General features: G+C 41.0%; 2 protein-coding genes across 2 annotated transcripts in view; one reads left to right on the top strand and one right to left on the bottom strand.

Annotated features, from left to right (window-relative positions):
• efcab14 (EF-hand calcium binding domain 14) overlaps window positions 1–7,305 on the bottom strand; it is a 173,778-nt gene extending 166,473 nt beyond the window's left edge. Inside the window, exon 1 of the mRNA XM_039767841.1 lies at window positions 6,696–7,305. Coding sequence (XP_039623775.1) covers window positions 6,696–6,874 — 179 coding nt within the window. The 5' untranslated portion in view covers window positions 6,875–7,305. The remainder of the gene's footprint in view (window positions 1–6,695) is intronic.
• A 1,867-nt stretch (window positions 7,306–9,172) lies between these two features.
• The window catches only part of LOC120538363 (cytochrome P450 4A6-like), a 70,633-nt gene continuing 61,238 nt past the window's right edge, over window positions 9,173–18,567 (top strand). Inside the window, exon 1 of the mRNA XM_039767840.1 lies at window positions 9,173–9,423. Coding sequence (XP_039623774.1) covers window positions 9,223–9,423 — 201 coding nt within the window. The 5' untranslated portion in view covers window positions 9,173–9,222. The remainder of the gene's footprint in view (window positions 9,424–18,567) is intronic.

Raw genomic sequence — 18,567 nt, 5'->3', positions numbered from 1 at the left:
ATGCACTTGTGAGCAAGCAGAAAACGACAGTTTGTGCCAAATGAAGTGGCTGGGGCATCATTCAAAACAGATAAGGCACTGGGAAATCTAGCAATGGCAAACAACCAGAGAGATTAAAACAGCAGTACTAAAAGTGAGTGAGATTTGAATAAACTCAAAGATTAACCCAAATAACAGGAAGTGCTCTCCCCTAGACTTTCTCCTATACTCAGATGTGGGGATGGATATTTGAGGAGTAAACCACAAGACAATGATGTACATTAAAGAAGCATCAACAACCAATCAAACCATAATAATTGTTCAATAACTCATTAATTTAAATGTAAAGATGAATACATCAGACTGCAGCTGCATGAATAAAAAAGTACCACTTCCAGCTAATAGAAATAGCCCAAAAGTTGATAGGAATCTATGTTTTTATACCTAATACTTGTATACAAAATTTGGTTGACATAAGTAAAAGCGCACTCAAGTTATTTTGGCCAGAATCTATATATAATTCACTAAGGGCATGCAAGACAGAGAGCCACGCCTGCCAACTCTAAGACAATGGGATAAGCGACACAGAGCCCCCCCCGCCACCTCAAACCCCTCCTACCACGTCATGGGATACGTGCAACAGAGCCATGCACACCAACTGTAACCGTCCTCCCGCATCCAGCGTGCTCTCGAGGCATGTGCACTGCCTGCTCATGTGCCCGCATGCAGCAACTCATTAAACACAGCCTCAGTCGGTTTTGTCTGTGCAAAAGTCCACATGCATCTCTGAGCCACATTGACTTTTCACCGCACGCAAGACAGAGAGCCACGACCGCCAACTCTAACAGAGCCCCATCCATGGTTTATGCACGAAAGAGCCACGAACGCCCATTCTAACCCTACTCCCACGTCATGGGGAATGCACAACAAGGCCCCGCCTGCCAACTCTCACCCTCCGCAGGCTTCCAACAACGCTCGAGGCAATTATATGGCGACATCGACTTCTCAACTGTCACTCTGGAACAACTCAGTGCGTGAGCTATATTTAAGCGTCACCAACGAAAACTCACTACACCTTAATGAACAGGTGCTGAAACTTATCCCTAACGACGAAGTAACTTTCACCAGCGTTGATTCCACCGTCACAGACGATCCTGCAGATCAACTTGCATTCCCGGATGGATGGATGGATAACTATTAATCCCAAGGGGAAATTCACATAATCCAGCAGCAGTATACCGATACGAAACACAATATTAAACTAAAGAGTAATAAAAATGCATGTAAAAACAGACAATAACTTTGAGTAATGTTAGCATTTACTCCCCCGGGTGGAATTGAAGAGTCGCATAGTGTGGGAAGGAGCGATCTCCTCAGTCTGTCAGTGGAGCAGGACGGTGACAGCAGTCTGTCGCTGAAGCTGCTCCTCTATCTGGAGATGATCCTGTTCAGTGGATGCAGTGGATTCTCCATGATTGACAGGAGCCTGCTCAGCGCCCGTCGCTCTGCCACGGATGTCAAACTGTCCAGCTTTATTCCTACAATAGAGCCTGCCTTCCTCACCAGTTTGTCCAGGCGTGAGGCGTCCCTCTTCTTTATGCTGCCTCCCCAGCACACCACCGCGTAGAAGAGGGCGCTTGCCACAACTGTCTGGTAGAACATCTGCAGCATCTTATTGCGAATGTTGAAGGACGCCAACCATCTAAGGAAGTATAGTCGGCTCTGTCCTTTCTAACACAGAGCATCAGTATTGGCAGTCCAGTCCAATTTATCATCCATCTGCACTCCCAGGTATTTATAGGTCTGTACCCTCTGCACACATTATCTTAAGTAATCAAAACTAAAAAACAATTAATAATAATTCAAATTAGCCAAGGTCGCAAAAGACTTGCTAAGTAAATAGAGATAAATAAACTTAGATTTAAAGATAATCCTACCAATTTAAATGATTTATTGGCGATTCTACATTGGCCCTAGTGTGTGCTTGGTGTGTGGGTGTGTTTGTGTGTGTCCTGCGGTGGGTTGGGACCCTGCCCAGGATTGGTTCCTGCCTTGTGCCCTGTGTTGGCTGGGATTGGCTCCAGCAGACCCCCGTGACCCTATTCGGATTCAGCGGGTTAGAAAATGGATGGATGGATGGATAATTTCTGCCTCTAGTGCTTGTTTAATTTTTGTAGCGCCTGACATGTACATGGTGCTCCAGATCTAATTATTCAGATCCAGATCGTCTGGATGACTTTGATTTATGAGGGGACGATTCCAATTTGGAGCTAATTGCATAATTAGATTTGGACCACCCTATAGAGCATTGCCCACTAGGTTCGCTTATTAAACTCCGTCAGTTTGAACATGTAAAGTAAGGCTAAAGACTTTGCTTTCTGGAACTGCTCTTCCTCTGCTGACTCCCTCAAACCGACTCTATGACACTGGTTCACAAAGTGTTAAGGGCCACTTATTCAAAATGAAAGATATGGAAGACCACCGATGACCATCAGCTGCTTTTTACCTTACTTTTTGTGGGTTACAATTTATCACCATCTAGATACTGCCCTGTGTTACTTCCACAGTTACGTCCTTGGATGGGGTACTAAGAGAGACAACTTCCACAAATGGAACTCTGTCAAAGTTGCACTGCTCTCAGCCTCTTTCTATGTTGCAGGCTAATTCTCCTTTTCCTATTCTAGGAGCTACCATATTAGCTCAGAGTACAGGATCAGAGTGGGAAGAAGTAAAAGACGTGGTCAATGAAGAACATTCTAACTGGACTGTGACTATACACTGTGTAATAGTTAAGAGTAAAAAAAAATAAGTCGGAATTTGCATAAGCCACCCTAATTTGTGCCGTCCATAAAAAAAGTAACAATTTACTTCATAATAAACAAGCAGTTGCATCAAATATATGAAACATTAAAATGTGTGCTTCAATTGAAATGTTTAACATCTAAATATTCTTGACTGTAATAAAATCATGTCATTTTTCACCCTCTGATAAAGGTCCATAGATGGGTAGATCCCTAGTAAACGGATCAAAAAGAACATCATACTCTTAATCGCTGACCTTCAAACAGCCTAAAACAATACCCGACATGTTTACATTTGAAATTTATCATTTGTAACCTTCTGGGAATGTTTCTTAGAAAGCTAGAACCATCAGTAAAGAATCGAATATCACAATTATTACCATAATCTGCAAACAGCACCCTCAAAACAGCATTAAATGACCCTAAACAGGTCTCTGTTACCGAACACTATTTTTTCGGACGTTTTGTGAAGGCGAGTAACTCTGACCCGTCGGGTCGGTTGATATGGCTTGCACAGCTTCAAGACCTTCTGATCATTTTTTCAGGACAGCCATTGGTTTACTCTTTATCAGAATAATGTAATTTCCTGCACAAAATATTGTCCAAAAATTGCCTAAAATGGTGTTCCCAGGGCTAGAGGGCAAAAAGTGAGGAGAACACCCCAAGTAAAACTTGATGTCTCACATAACTAGACATCAAGACAAGTATATTACATGTTGGGCTTTTCTCATACTGTTGAGTCGGGAGGCACCAGACCAAAAAATACTGAAGTGATTCCAAAGCATTCACGGGTAATTCTTCTGAACACAATAAGCTGTGCCTTTATATACTGTTTATTAGTTTTTACGTTCCCTTTATTTGGGTGCACGTAAAATCTTGTTATTGACAGAGGCATCTCTCTATTATCCAAGTCAGAAGTTCTTATGTGTGTTTGAGGGGTTGTTGTTTGCTGATTAGAATACCTACAGTTCTTGTCTTGACCTGCTGCTAGCTCTCGGAGTGGTTCTGCTCCTCAGTATCGCCAATTCTTTGGTCCCTCTTCAAATCCCTCCAAGAAGTCTCCATTCTGCCACTGCCTGACTGCTGGAATGCTGCAATACCATGTATGGATGATATGAAAATAAAGACACCCGACATGACCTGACCGTTCCTCTTCTTGCCAGATGTGGCAAGGCTGAACAATCTTCTTCTCCATTCTTGCTCCAAAGCAGTGGAATGACCTCCCATTATCTATTCAAAATGCACCCAATTTACTTGTGTTTGAGGCATCTTTTGAAAATGCACCTTATCACTAAATATTCTGCTTAACTTCTATGCTACCTGATAGCTCCTGTTGCACTGACCAAGACTTTAGGATACTGATATTTCTCTTTGATATAAGTATGTAGTAGTTCTACTCTCTCGTGTTCTCTCTTGCTTTGATTTTTGTACCCATTTTTGGAGCCGTCTGCTAAATAAAAATAATGTATACACACAGCTGTATAATAATAAATAATAATAATAATACAGTGGTGTGAAAAACTATTCGCGCCCTTCCTGATTTCTTATTTTTTTGCATGTTTGTCACACAAAATGTTTCTGATCATCAAACACATTTAACCATTAGTCAAATATAACACAAGTAAACACAAAATGCAGTTTTTAAATGATGTTTTTTTATTTAGGGAGAAAAAATCCAAACCTACATGGCCCTGTGTGAAAAAGTAATTGCCCCTTGTTAAAAATCACCTAACTGTGGTGTATCACACCTGAGTTCAATTTCCGTAGCCACCCCAGGCCTGATTACTGCCACACCTGTTTCAATCAAGAAATCACTTCAATAGGAGCTGCCTGACACAGAGAAGTAGACCAAAAGCACCTCAAAAGCTAGACATCATGCCAAGATCCAAAGAAATTCAGGAACAAATGAGAACAGAAGTAATTGAGATCTATCAGTCTGGTAAAGGTTATAAAGCCAAAGCTTTAGACTCCAGCGAAACACAGTGAGAGCCATTATCCACAAATGGCAAAAACATGGAACAGTGGTGAACCTTCCCAGGAGTGGCCGGCCGACCAAAATTACCCCAAGAGCGCAGAGACGACTCATCCGAGAGGTTACAAAAGACCCCAGGACAACGTCTAAAGAACTGCAGGCCTCACTTGCCTCAATTAAGGTCAGTGTTCACGACTCCACCATAAGAGAGAGACTGGGCAAAACGGCCTGCATGGCAGATTTCAAGGCGCAAACCACTGTTAAGCAAAAGAACATTAGGGCTCATCTCAATTTTGCTAAGAAACATCTCAATGATTGCCAAGACTTTTGGAAAATACCTTGTGGACTGATGAGACAAAAGTTGAACTTTTGGAAGGCAAATGTCCCGTTACATCTGGCGTAAAAGGAACACAGCATTTCAGAAAAAACATCATACCAACAGTAAAATAAGGTGGTGGTAGTGTGATGGTCTGGGGTTGTTTTGCTGCTTCAGGACCTGGAAGACTTGCTGTGATAGATGGAACCATGAATTCTACTGTCTACCAAAAAATCCTGAAGGAGAATGTCCAGCCATCTGTTCGTCAACTCAAGCTGAAGCGATCTTGGGTACTGCAACAGGCCAATGACCCAAAACACACCAGCAAATCCACCTCTGAATGGCTGAAGAAAAACAAAATGAAGACTTTGGAGTGGCCTAGTCAAAGTCCTGACCTGAATCCAATTGAGATGCTATGGCATGACCTTAAAAAGGTGGTTCATGCTAGAAAACCCTCAAATAAAGCTGAATTACAACAATTCTGCAAAGATGAGTGGGCCAAAATTCCTCCAGAGCGCTGTAAAAGACTCGTTGCAAGTTATCACAAACGCTTGATTGCAGTTATTGCTGCTAAGGGTGGCCCAACCAGTTATTAGGTTCAGGGTGCAATTACTTTTTCACACAGGGCCATGTAGGTTTGGATTTTTTTTTCTCCCTAAATAATAAAAACCATCATTTAAAAACTGCATTCTGTGTTTACTTGTGTTATATTTGACTAATGGTTAAATGTGTTTGATGATCAGAAACATTTTGTGTGACAAACATGCAAAAGAATAAGAAATCAGGAAGGGGGCAAATAGTTTTTCACACCACTGTACATTTTATATAGCGCCTTTCCCATGCTCAATGCAGTTACAGAATGAAGAGAGAACGGCAACAAGATTGCCAGAATCAGAGGACCTTAGTGAGCAGACAGGCACATAGTGATGGAGAAGGTCACTGATGTAATTTAGCGCGAGGTTATTTAAGGCTTTGTAGGTTATTAGTAGGATTTTATATTCGATTCTGTAAGACACAGGGAGCCAGTGAAGGCGGAGCAGGATGGGTGCGATGTGCTCGCTCCTGCTGGTTCGAGTAAGGACTCTTGCAGCCGAGTTTTGAATAAGCTGGAGCTGCGATATGTATGTATAATAAACACAAAAATCAACTGCTATATAAAAATACACATTTTTCTTAAACTTCTGTAAAGTTTCAATTTCCCATTAGAGACAAATGAAGTATATCTATCCACGTCTAATTTCTGACGGTTTTCTATAGAGCTGGCAAATGGGCAGCAGCCTTATCTTTGAACAGAGCGACAGGAATACGGAGCCTATTCAGCAGAGCTTGTTCTTGTCACCATATAAAGACTTACTGACATGACTTTGTGAACAAATTCAATATTCTGTATCAAAGCACGTATTGTGTATTCTTGTGCTGACACAATAAAGCAAGAAACAGACGGACAAAAAGCCTAATATAGCAAAAAGAGACATTTAAAAGCAGGAACTAGGTTCTGGGAAATACATTGTTTCAGAATGAAGGAAAACTGAGAATAGCGGTCCCCTGGGTCCGACCTGCGGAATCTGTGCCATTCATAAAGCCAGCTGGTCTTTCACGAAAACGGAAAAATATTAACATTACTTACGTTCCGAGTAACGTCCGGCCGCCTAAACTATTGAAGTCATCCTCATCCGAGCTGGTGTCGGAATCTGAATCAGGAGGCTCTGTCCTCAACAGCCTGTGACCGGAGCCCTTCTTGGGTTTCTTTCGTTTGCTATCCCCGCCGAGACCGATAAGTGCGTTCAGTTCTTTTCGCTTCTTCATCTTTTTCTGGGGGGTCAACGCTCCAACTGGAGCCGACTTGTATCCAATCTCCAACGTCTTGTTATCCAGTTTGGAATCCTCCTGGATCTACACATAAACTGGCAAAACAACTCAGATGATGCCTTAACGGGACAGTCACTCCCCTATCGCTGAAAGTGTAATCCGTCGCCTGGCATCTTTTGAATAGCGGGCTTTCTAGCATATACCTGCATTAAGGACAATTTGAAACAAACGAGTCTACTGTCCAAACAATACTTCGAAGTCCTACTCCCTGAAAATATAGTGAACAACCTATGTGGTTGAGGGTTGAGGCAAATCTGCTAGCTATACTTCCTGATCAGCTGACAACAACACAAATCAACAACAAAGCCTCCTATTGGTCAGTTTGAAGCTGATGATTACGTATTTCCGGTGTGTCAACGTCGTTCACATAAGTAATATGCATTTAAAGAGACACCGGAGAGAAAAAAATAATAATAGATGAAACATTTCAGTTTTGTTTACTCGAAAAGACAGCAAAACCAGCTAAGATATGTACTTATGAAAAGAGGCATTTCACTTGTACATGTAGCAAAAGAAAATGTGCTAGCCTCACAAAGACAATATAAAATATGCCGAGCTTATTCCTGGTGTAAGTTTCAAGACTGATGTCATTCGTTCATTGATTTTTCTTTTCAGAAACCAGTTTTTCAAATGCACTATGGCAGGTGTGTCGAACTCCAGTCCTAGAGGGCCGCATTGGCTGAAGGGTTTCATTCTAACCATCTTCTTAATTGGTGGCCAGTTTTTGCTGCTAAGTAACTTCTTTTGCCTTAGTTTTAATTGACTTGGGTCCCTTAGTTGTTTTCTTTTTCCTTAATTAGTAGCCAAACAATAATGAGATACAAAACGAACCGCCAAATGACCAGCTGTACCCATCACACAATATCTGAAAATAAAGAAAGGTGAAGGTCTCAGAGGTTGATCTCTCAGGTCACCAAAACATTTTAAAAGTATTCTAAAAGAAACAGAAAATCAACAGTTTTGAAAGTGGCTACTGTGGCAGAATGAGAGTAGCAACAAGCCATTGAATTAAATAACGGGTTTAATAAACAGCGATAATCAGCTTCTCATTAAGAGATTGGTTAGAGTGAAATTGGTTTGAGTTTGAAGCCCTTATTTAGCTGGTGATTTGTTGGCTTGTTTCACATCTCATTTTGTTTGGCACTCATTTAATGAAGAAAAGAATCGATTCAGAGGACTGAATCCCTAAAAAACGGGCTATTAAAATGAAGGGAAAAGAAGTTAATTAGCATTGAAAAATGGCCAGTGATTAGGAAAAGGGTTAGAATGAAAACCTGCAGTCACTGCGGCTATGCAGGCCAGAGTTACACCCCTACACTGGGGCTGGGGCTGGGGCTGGGGCTGATTCCTCAAATTCTGAACCAAGTATTTCTCACTCAGAAATTATTTGATTCATTTAATTTAACTCGCTTGTTAAGACTCCAAATCCTCACATACTTCTTTTAGTCTTTCAGGGTCAGATGTAGTTCGCCATCACCTCGGAATGATCCCATGCTGACTTGGGGTCAATCTATAAGATTTGCTTAGGTGCAAAAGATTTAGTCTCTTTTTTGCTTGGTGATAACAATTGGACCCTTAAGAGTGACATTCCTGAGGCCAAGTACCGCTGAAAACTGTCCACTTCTACCTTTTAACATATGACAAAACTGATTTGAACACCAACATTCACTCATGGTCAATTTAGAATTTGTCAGCTGAGCCTTCGTGTCTTTGGAAAACCAAAGTAATTTAAATAAAAGTCAAAATAAACGTGAATAATTCACATAACCCTAACTTATTTTTTCTTTCTAGTGATTTTTATTACCAGAGTTATTTGTGATATATAATAATGCACACTGAGACATATCTAAGCATTCAGTAGTATATATCAAAAATATTTATGGGATATCACAAATACTTTTTTAAATACGTGGTTAACTTTAGTTGGTTAAATATCCTAAATCTGAGATATGTTGGATTCACAGTGTTTGAAAATATCTGCAAATGATATGTACAGTATAGTTTAAGACTATTTTAAAATTAGATGAAAGCCCTGCTGTAACTACACGAGTTATTCGAGAAAGCGATTCTTAAAAACAGCCTGCAATTCGAGTAAGTGTTATGTAAATGTTAATTTGCTTGGTACTCCACTCACGGAGACTACAAAAGTGCTCTCTGCGTCAAAAGGGGCGTGTAGATCGAAAAGACAGGATCTTAAATAGTCCGCAGTTTTGATTACCGAGAGGAAATACCGGTCGACAGATCGACAAGGGAAGACGTATTCCCGCAGCCCACTGTTTTAAACCATGGGGCTAATCGAAGGGATTATGAGCGGACCCTGGTTTCCAATCAGCGCCTATCGACTTTTCCACTTGATCGCCGTCTTTTGTCTGGTGGCGTTCCTGCTGAAAATAACGCGACTGTTTTTGAGGAGAAGAGAGGCGATCAAAATAATGAAACAGTTTCCCGGACCCCCGATGCACTGGCTGTATGGGCACGTGCATGAGGTAAGGTGACCGAGCAGCACGTATCATATACTGTATGTCTATAAAGCCTGAGCGAGTCACTTATGGGACAGACATCTCGGTAATCTATGCCTCACGTGCAGCTGAATTTTTTTATGACAGTCGTTAAGACCTAAAACCGGCTCCGGTATCAGAGTACCCAGACGACTGGATAGACACCTGTATAATGCAACCCTGGTTTAGAAAAATAAGGGAATACAGTGTATTTTACTGCATGTAAGGAATACGTAAGCATACTGTCGAATTGAATTGACTTGCGCAAATTATTTAAAATAATCTGAATTAAAATGACGGGCGGCAAAGTGCCGCAGTGGTTAGTTTGTCAATGTGAACATTTCACGTTCCCTCCATGCGTACATAAACTTTACACCTGGTATATGGATTGTCCACCCACATTCTGAAAACGTGTATATTTGCGCGACGATGCCAAATTAGACCTGTGTGAGTGAATCCTGCAAGGAAGTGGAGTGTTCCTGCCTTGGGTCTTATGCTGCCAGGATTGACCCCAGCTTCCCGTGACCCTGAATGATGTATGAGAATGTTTTCTTAGAATAAGATTACAGTTAAGTACTGTGATTTATTCTGATCATTGGTTTGAGATTGCATTGCAGAAAGTACTGTAAGTATACACAAAATAAGAGTAAATTTCAAATTTTTTTCACAAACAATAAAAAAGGAACTGCAAATGAAATATACATGCACTGTATCAAATATATAAAACATCCATTTGTTGAAACTGATTAACTCAGTCAGGAATGGTGCCAGTAGATATAGTGTCTTTATTGATACCAAGTTAAAACTGCTGTTCTTTGTCCGTGTCATTAAAAAAACACTCAGAATACACTCAAAATGAAGCAGTATAATAAATAAATACATTAAATAAATGTGTTCAAAATATTTTTAAAAATACTTGTTCTTGAAAATGTCTTGGAAGCAGGAAAAATGGGCAAGTGTTAAGATCTAGGCGACTTTGACAAGGGACAAATTGTGATAGCTACAGTAGATCACTGTGTCAGAGCATCTTCAAAATGGCAGGTCTTGTGAGGTATTCCTGGTATACAGCGGTTAGTACCTACCAAAAGTGGTCCAAGAAAGAACAACTGGTGAACTAGCAACAAGCAACAAGCATCCAAGTTTCATGTGGAGCAAAGGCTGGCACATCTGGTCCGATCCCACAGAAGAGCTACTGTAGTACAATTTACTGAAAAATTTTAATAAGGTGTCAGAACACACAGTGCATCACAGCTTGGTGAGTATGGGGCTGCAGAGTCTCTGACCAGTCCACTGCCAAAAGCTCCTACAATGGGAAATTGTGTCACCACTGGACCAGGAAGCAATAGAAAAACATGGCCAGATCTGATGAATCACATTTTCTTTTAGATCATGTAGATGGCTGGGTGTTCATGCAGTGTTACCAGTGGAAGAGATGGTAGTAGGATGCACATGGGAATAAGGCCAGCTGGTGGAGTCAATGTGATGCTCTGACCAATGTTCTGCCTTGGGTCCTAGTATTCATAGGGATGTTAGTTTGATATGTGCCACCTACATAAAGATTGTCGCACACCACATACACCCTTTCATGGTAACGGTATTTGCTGATGACAGTGGCCTGTTATTGTGACTTGCCACACTGCCAAAATTGTTCAGGAATGGTTTGAGGAACATGACAAAGAGTTCAAGGTGTTGACTTAGTGTCCAAATATCCCAGATCTCAATTCTATTCTATCTATATATGTGGAATGTGCTGGAGAAACAAATCTGGTCCATAGAGGCTGCAGCTCATAGCTTACAGGACTTAAAAGATCTGCTGCTAATGTCTTGGTATCAGAGTCCATGCTTTGATGGTTTACAGCTGTTCTGGTCGTATGAGGGGGACCACACAATATTAGGCAACAGATTTTAAAGTGTTGTTTCTGATTGGTGTTTTGCCTATCCTATGTGACACAGCTAGTTGTCTGTCAGCATCAGGCTCAAATTACAGTAGGTGGCATTCCCAGATAGATGGTTCCTAAAATCACTTTGCAACATATACATTATTTTGTGTAAAAAAAAAAAATGGTTTATTTGTTACATCTTGTTTTTTTTTTATAGCATATAAGTGTTTTAATATATCAATTATCAGAGTGTACTGAGGAGATTACAGATTCATCAGTTGTTTATTTAATTGTTTTAATATATCCACAATGTTAGAATATGTTGAATAATCAGTGAGAAGTCAAACAAAATGACACCTTATATTGGCTAACTAAAAGATTACAATATGCAAGCTTTCGAGACAACTCAGGCTCCATTGGGAAGTGTTAATATTTCCTTTATTTGAAACATATTATTTGCTAAGTCCACACTACCTCATTTTCATTTAAAACACAAACATTAGTCTTGGTTTTCAGCTTTCATCTACACTATCTCAGGGTTTTTAACCCCCAAAAAACTGAGACTTTTGAAAACACTCACACACACACACACACACACTGAAAATGCGGGCTCAGTGTTGCAGTGTTAATGAGTTAAAACATAGACTTTTAAAATGCAGAATCTAATCATGCTTTGATTTAGTTGTGCTTATCACTTACAGTATGTAGCAATTTTCTGACTGGATCCTGTTCATTACAATGTCTCATTCCTTGACTGGTCACCCTTCATGGAAGAAAACCATATTCCAATTTAGCATACACATAGAAGAGCTACTTTCCAAGGTGCTTGTTGTATTGCTTAACTGTATATGTCTAAATTATGTTTTGTACAGTTAGAATAATGCATACAAGTGCAAAATGCAATAATTTACTAGTCGCTTTAGTTTTGCAATCAATTAGATAGATAGATAGATAGATAGATACTTTATTAATCCCAAGGGGAAATTCACATAATCCAGCAGCAGTATACTGATACAAAGAAACAATATTAAATTAAATAGTAATAAAAATGAAAAAAATTAAAATAAAATTAATGTTCGCATTTACTCCCCCGGGTGGAATTGAAGAGTCGCATAGTGTGGGGGAGGAACGATCTCTTTAGTCTGTCAGTGGAACAGGACGGTGACAAAAGTCTGTCACTGAAGCTACTCCTCTGTCTGGAGATGACACTGTTCAGTGGATGCAGTGGATTCTCCATGATTGACAGGAGTTTGCTTAGTGCCCGTCGCTCTGCCACAGATGTTAAACTGTCCAACTTTAATCCTACAATGGAGCCTGACTTCTTAACAAGTTTGTCCAGGCGTGAGGCGTCTTTCATCTTTATGCTGCCACCCCAGCACACCACCACGTAGAAGAGGGCACTCGCCACAACCGTCTGGTAGAACATCTGCAGCATCTTACTGCAGATGTTGAAGGATGCCAACCTTCTCAGAAAGTATATTCTGCTCTGAGCTTTCTTACATAGAGCATCAGTATTGGCAGTCCAGTCCAATTTATCATCCAGCTGCACTCCCAGATATTTAAAGGTCTGCACCCTCTGCACAGTCACCTCTGATGATCACAGGGTCCATGAGGGCCTAGGCCTCCTAAAATCCACCACCAGCTCCTTGGTCTTGCTGGTGTTAAGGTGTAAGTGGTTTGAGTCGCACCATTTAACAAAGTCTTTGATTAACTTTCTGTACTCCTCCTCCTGTCCACTCCTGATGCAGCCCACAATAGCAGTGTCATCAGCGAATTATGTAGCCTTCGTCATTCTGCCAATGTGCACATAAGCAGCGTACGCAACTGTTTATGTCATATTAATTTTCGGTTGTTTTGGTGTGGGCAGAGATACTATTGGATGTGAAAATGCTAGGGTAGATGAAGATAGTTTTAGTTTAAAAGTAATGTTTCAAATTTAAAATGTAGTCGGTGGATTTAGATTAATGTTGGACATTCCTTGAATTAATTACTTGTATAGGTATTGTGATTTTATTATTTCAATTTTCACAGTTTCAGTCTGTGCGAATAAAGGTAGCATGTATAGTGTTCTGCAGTTTACTGGAATTATTATTTAGCGTCTGGTGCCACTAAGATTCACACCGTCAAGATGATGGTGATTTATTTATTTTTATAGAGGATCCCAGGGACGCTCTCGGCCTTGGCCCGACCCGTTCACACTCACAAACAGAGACAAAATAAAGCACACTGGGAACTAACAAATAAAGAATATAATGAAATTAAATAATATAGATGAAAACAATAATACCACCCCAGTACCCCTATGGTGATATTACATTAAACACAAAAACACATCTCAACACAGCAAAATACATGGAAAACCACACCGGATGTAAGGAGAGATGGCGAGTAAGTCCAGAAATCTGTATGTTGAAAGGGGATGAAAAAGAAGTTCTACCGTAGACACTGCAAGGGTGAAGATGGATGGATGGATGGTTCAGGGCGCTCCTTTACTTGCGGAAAAGCCATGAATCCACAATCCGTCCACAGCACATAGGTAGACAGAAGACGATCCAGGACACAACGACTAAATACGGCTTAATTAACAGAAGGCAGTCCGAGAGGTAAATGAAACACAAAATACAAAAAAAAAAAAAATAAATCACTCCTCCCCCTTTCGGCCACCTGCCCTCCTTTTAAACCCCTCTGACCCCCTTTGACCCCTGCAGGACTGCTGGGACATGCAGTTTTAGCTAATTATTAGCACTGCTACAATTAAATATTCTGTGAAATGAACAGCTTTGACACAAGAGAAAAGGTTTGGAGCAGCCACCTTTATACTTAATTCTTGGATGCAAAAGACAAATATGAAGCAGAGTTGTGTACAGAATTGAGTCCAAGACAGAGCTGAATACAAGTGGAGATTATTTGGCTTTTAAAGCAGGTCAGAGGAAGTGACGTCCTCGGGGGCCGGAACTGGAAGTGACGTCCTCTTTATGGGGGCGGAACTGGAAGTGACGTCCTCGGGGGGCCGGAACTGGAAGTGACGTCGTCTGGCCCTGGAAATGGAAAGTGACATCTTTGTAATCAGGAAGAATTTCCAGTGTCTGGTCTCCACAGATAAAACAGAAAGGTTTAGTGCACTCTGCCACCCTGTGGCCTTGTGTGGAATTACCTTCTTTGGTCCTGCTAGCTGCCTCCATTGCGCATGTGTGTGACAATACATAAAAATGAGATTCCTAGAAACCTAAGTCACATACAACTCTGTTTCTTACAAATCAACAGTCATATAAAACAGTATCACATATTGTAACTAATGTGATAAAACTGTGGAACAGATACATTAAATGAGAAATAGATAGATACTTTATTAATCCCAAGGGGAAATTCACATAATCCAGCAGTAATTATTATATTATAATGTAATATAAGAGCATCATTTTAGAGGATTAGTCTATTGATTTGTGGGTCTTGTATATAAAAGTCCAGCACTGGGTGCCTGCCATGGTAGTAACCTTGCATAAGTGGCTTTCTCCATTCTGCCAAATAAGGTACAGTATATGTATCTGGTGGCACAGAGTTTGTCAGACTTTTCTTGAAGACTCCAAGCTGCTCTATATGCATTCTGATAACTCCTTAAAGGTTGTCACAACAGAGCTTAGCGGATTGTGTACAGAAAATGGTAAACTGCTGCTAGGTTCATAACCAGCTAGGTTACATTTTATTTGCAAATCCTGAATATAACAGCAGATGCCCATCAGGAATTTCTGGATGATTGGCAGCTATGTGTTTTCTTAAGAGTAAATGCTCTGTGGTGACATTGACTCTGCAAACAAAACTCCTTCTATGGAAATTACCTAGCCACGTTTATTTTCTTTAAATAGTGGCCCTCAAGCTGTTGTGAACTTCTTTGAAAAGTATAACGTGGAGTGAGCGTAAATGCAATTGTGAATACAGCTAATAGTGAGATAAAGATAAGTGATGAAACGTCCGCTATTAAAAGTAATACCATATTGCAGAAGGGCAACCTTGGGATGTGACTGCCATGCTCCACACAGCTGAAACACATCAATGTCATGTGACAGGCCATAAAGCAGCTTGTATAAGGAAACAATTATTGGGGTTATCATTGAGACCAAAATGGAAAATACCAAGTTCAAAGTCTTGAAAGAGGTCAAAATGACCACAAAATGAAAGACTATGCTAAAGGGGAATCCTAAAAGAACTGTCCAGGTTTAGGCTGAGTTCAGTGCCAAAACAAATATGAGAGGACTGACTGTGAAAGTTACTAACATGAAGTTTAAAACAAAATTGGCATAAACAAACAGATCTAATCTAGCCTGCTGCTTTATCCTTGTCTAAATCTGCCCGATTCACTCCAAGTTTTGAATTGTATCTAAGAATCACATACAGATTTTACCCTGCTGCCATCTTATATATTGGAGGGACAAGTATGTCCTGTGCCTCAACGTAATAGATCCCATGACTAACAACAGATGCCATTACCATGAACAACAAGACCATAGCCATGGAAAAAGCTAGAAAATGGTGGTGCCCAGTTTGTAATGTTTTCAAGTAACAAGGATATATGTCTCTAGATATTTTGCTCTATTGTACCCTGATGTTAATGTGCTTGATGCAAAACTCTGACAATATTTTATCTAAATTAGTAACAATGTAAAGAATTTATACCTTTTTCACAAAGGAAATCATATCTGTAATCTGTTCAGTTAGCCAGTAATGGCTAGCACATGTAAAAGATACCTGCCACAGACAGACGTGACACCAGATGTCCACAACACACATGGCTTATTTTGTGACACAACAGCACAGAGCCAATGGCAGTGCGCAAAACACCACATTAACTCAGTCCTTTTCCTCTCTTCAGTCGCCTCCACTCCTCTCTCACAAGCTCCGTCTTCTCCCTCCCGACTCTGGCTCCTCGAAGGGAGTGAGGCAGCCCCTTTTATCATACCCCAGATGTGCTCCAGGTGCTCGGTGATGGTCTTCTGGCAGCAGTTCCTAGTGTGGCGGTTAGTGCTACCTTTGCACCCGGAAGCACTCCAAGCGTACACGGTTCCTGGTTCGGCAGCACTTCCTGGTGTGGCGAAAGTGCTGTCCTCCAGGGCTCTAGGACTGTCCAGGCGCCCCTGGTAGTGGTGGCCACAGGTCCCCACAGGTTTGAACTTCCCAGCTCCATTTCCGTGGCCTGATGGAATCCAGAGGGCTGCCCTCTTGCCAGTGAAAGATAGTGCCCCTGTCCCGGTACATCTTTCTTCCAGGTGCCCCGTGGAGAAGGATCCCTGGTCATCTGCCACACACTGTACAGCCTCCTAATACTAAAGTCAGACAGTCAGTCATTTTCCAACCCGCTGTATCCTAACACAGGGTCACGGGGTCTGCTGGAGCCAATCACAACCAGCACAGGGCGCAAGGCAGCCCACCGCAGACTACTACTAAAAGAGTAACAAACATATAGTTTGGAAACCATGTAACCATGTTTTATTTCAGGGTCAGTAGAATCATTGCACTTGTGCCTGTTTTTTTTGGTCTGTTATCTAGTGAAGAAAGTCCAAGGTCGAAGTCCTATGTTCTTTTAACATGTGAAAATCAGTAATGGTTTCCAAGAAAACATTGCAATTGCAAACATTGCAATGAATGCCTTTTAGTCAGTCAGCACTGGATTTTAAAGCTTGTGGTCTATAAATCAGCAAAGTTTTATATTGTGAAATTCAGAAGTTAATTGTAAGAGTGATGTTATGGTTAAGCTGGCTCGAATTCTGCTCATAAAAGATATTTAAAACTGGGTAATGCATACTGTAAGTCTGCTTCTATATTTTAATTTGAAGACAAAAGAAAGGAAATATGAACACCGTGTAAGTGCACTGTCCTGGAGTGAAGTGGAGAGGGTTGAGCCAAAAGTCTTGATTTAGATGGTATTTGGGCAGCATTCTGGTAATAGAAGAAATGACTACGAGTATAATATATTAAAGTGCAGGCACCTCACTGTATCTTGAATATCATGTCATGTCATTTTCTAACCTGCTTAATACAGACTAGGGTCGCAGGGATGGGCTGGAGACTATCTCAGCTGGCATAAGGGCGCAAGGCAGGAACAATCACTGGACAGGGTGCTAGTCAATCACATGGCGAACATAAAGATACAGACACACACGGGCCAATTTAGCATTCCCAATTCACCTAACCTGTATGACTTTGGACAGTGGACATCTGGAGGAAGCCCATGCGAACACAGCTAGCAGAGGCGGCTCTAGGCTCGTGGCCCTATGCAGAGAAGGAATCGGTGGCCCCTTCGTCCACCAATGTCAATATGGTATCTTATGCACGGCGGACGGCCATGTCCGTTGCGGACATTGCATAGCCGCCTCGTGCTCATGACACAAGCGTTTAACTTATGATAAAGTTCAGGATTGTGCCTTCCTGTGACATAATGAAAGCCTCCTGAGCCGCCTTTCTCTTTCATTTCAAATAACCAGATTTGTATACTCAATCTCTTCATTTTGCTTAGAAAGGGAATCACGAATGTCTTGTGTAAGCCTATCCGACGAGATATTCACTATTACTATTATTTTATTAAAATAAGGTGAAGCATTAACTTGTAAGACGACTCACCCACTTGCACTAGCTTCGCTTCAGCTGTCAGCTGTGTCATTATTTTTTCTTTCTGTTTTATATTCAATATATATTGGTGTGGCGGCCCTGGATTTGGTGGCCCTGTGCAGGTGCACGGTTTGCACATGCCTAAGGCCACCCCTGCAGTGACAACATGCAAAGCTCTAGGCAGGGAGGAACCAGGATGTAAACCTTGGTCTCCTTACTGCAAGGCAGCAGTGCGACCACTGTGCCCCCTTGCCACCCCATATTATAGACCTAATTATGTTCACTAAAAAACACAAAGAAAAAAAATAACATCATTCTGCATGTGAAAAGTAGACCTTCCTTCAGTTACACAATTTTGCATATCAGAACATAACTAATAATCATGTAGCGCTCATGAAGATATGAAATGAGAACAATGTAACAGCACGTAACCCATTTTACTTTGTCAACTGATCTGGTTTTCCTCTCAAATTCATAAAGTGGTGCATTTTAAGATAATTGGTGAGTCTAAACAGGCCCCCAAGTATGTGTGCACCTTGCAATGTACTAAAATACTCTGTCCTGTACTGTTTTCTACTAGAATTAGACTGTGGGCTTTTGAAAATCTTTATAAGTTATACATTTCCTGGTATGCTTAGAATTCATGCACACA

Source organism: Polypterus senegalus, chromosome 10 (assembly GCF_016835505.1).
Source record: "Polypterus senegalus isolate Bchr_013 chromosome 10, ASM1683550v1, whole genome shotgun sequence".
In the NCBI taxonomy this organism is placed as follows: domain Eukaryota; kingdom Metazoa; phylum Chordata; class Cladistia; order Polypteriformes; family Polypteridae; genus Polypterus; species Polypterus senegalus.
Note: the sequence above shows the minus strand (reverse complement) of the source record. Positions and strands in the feature narration are given on the sequence as shown.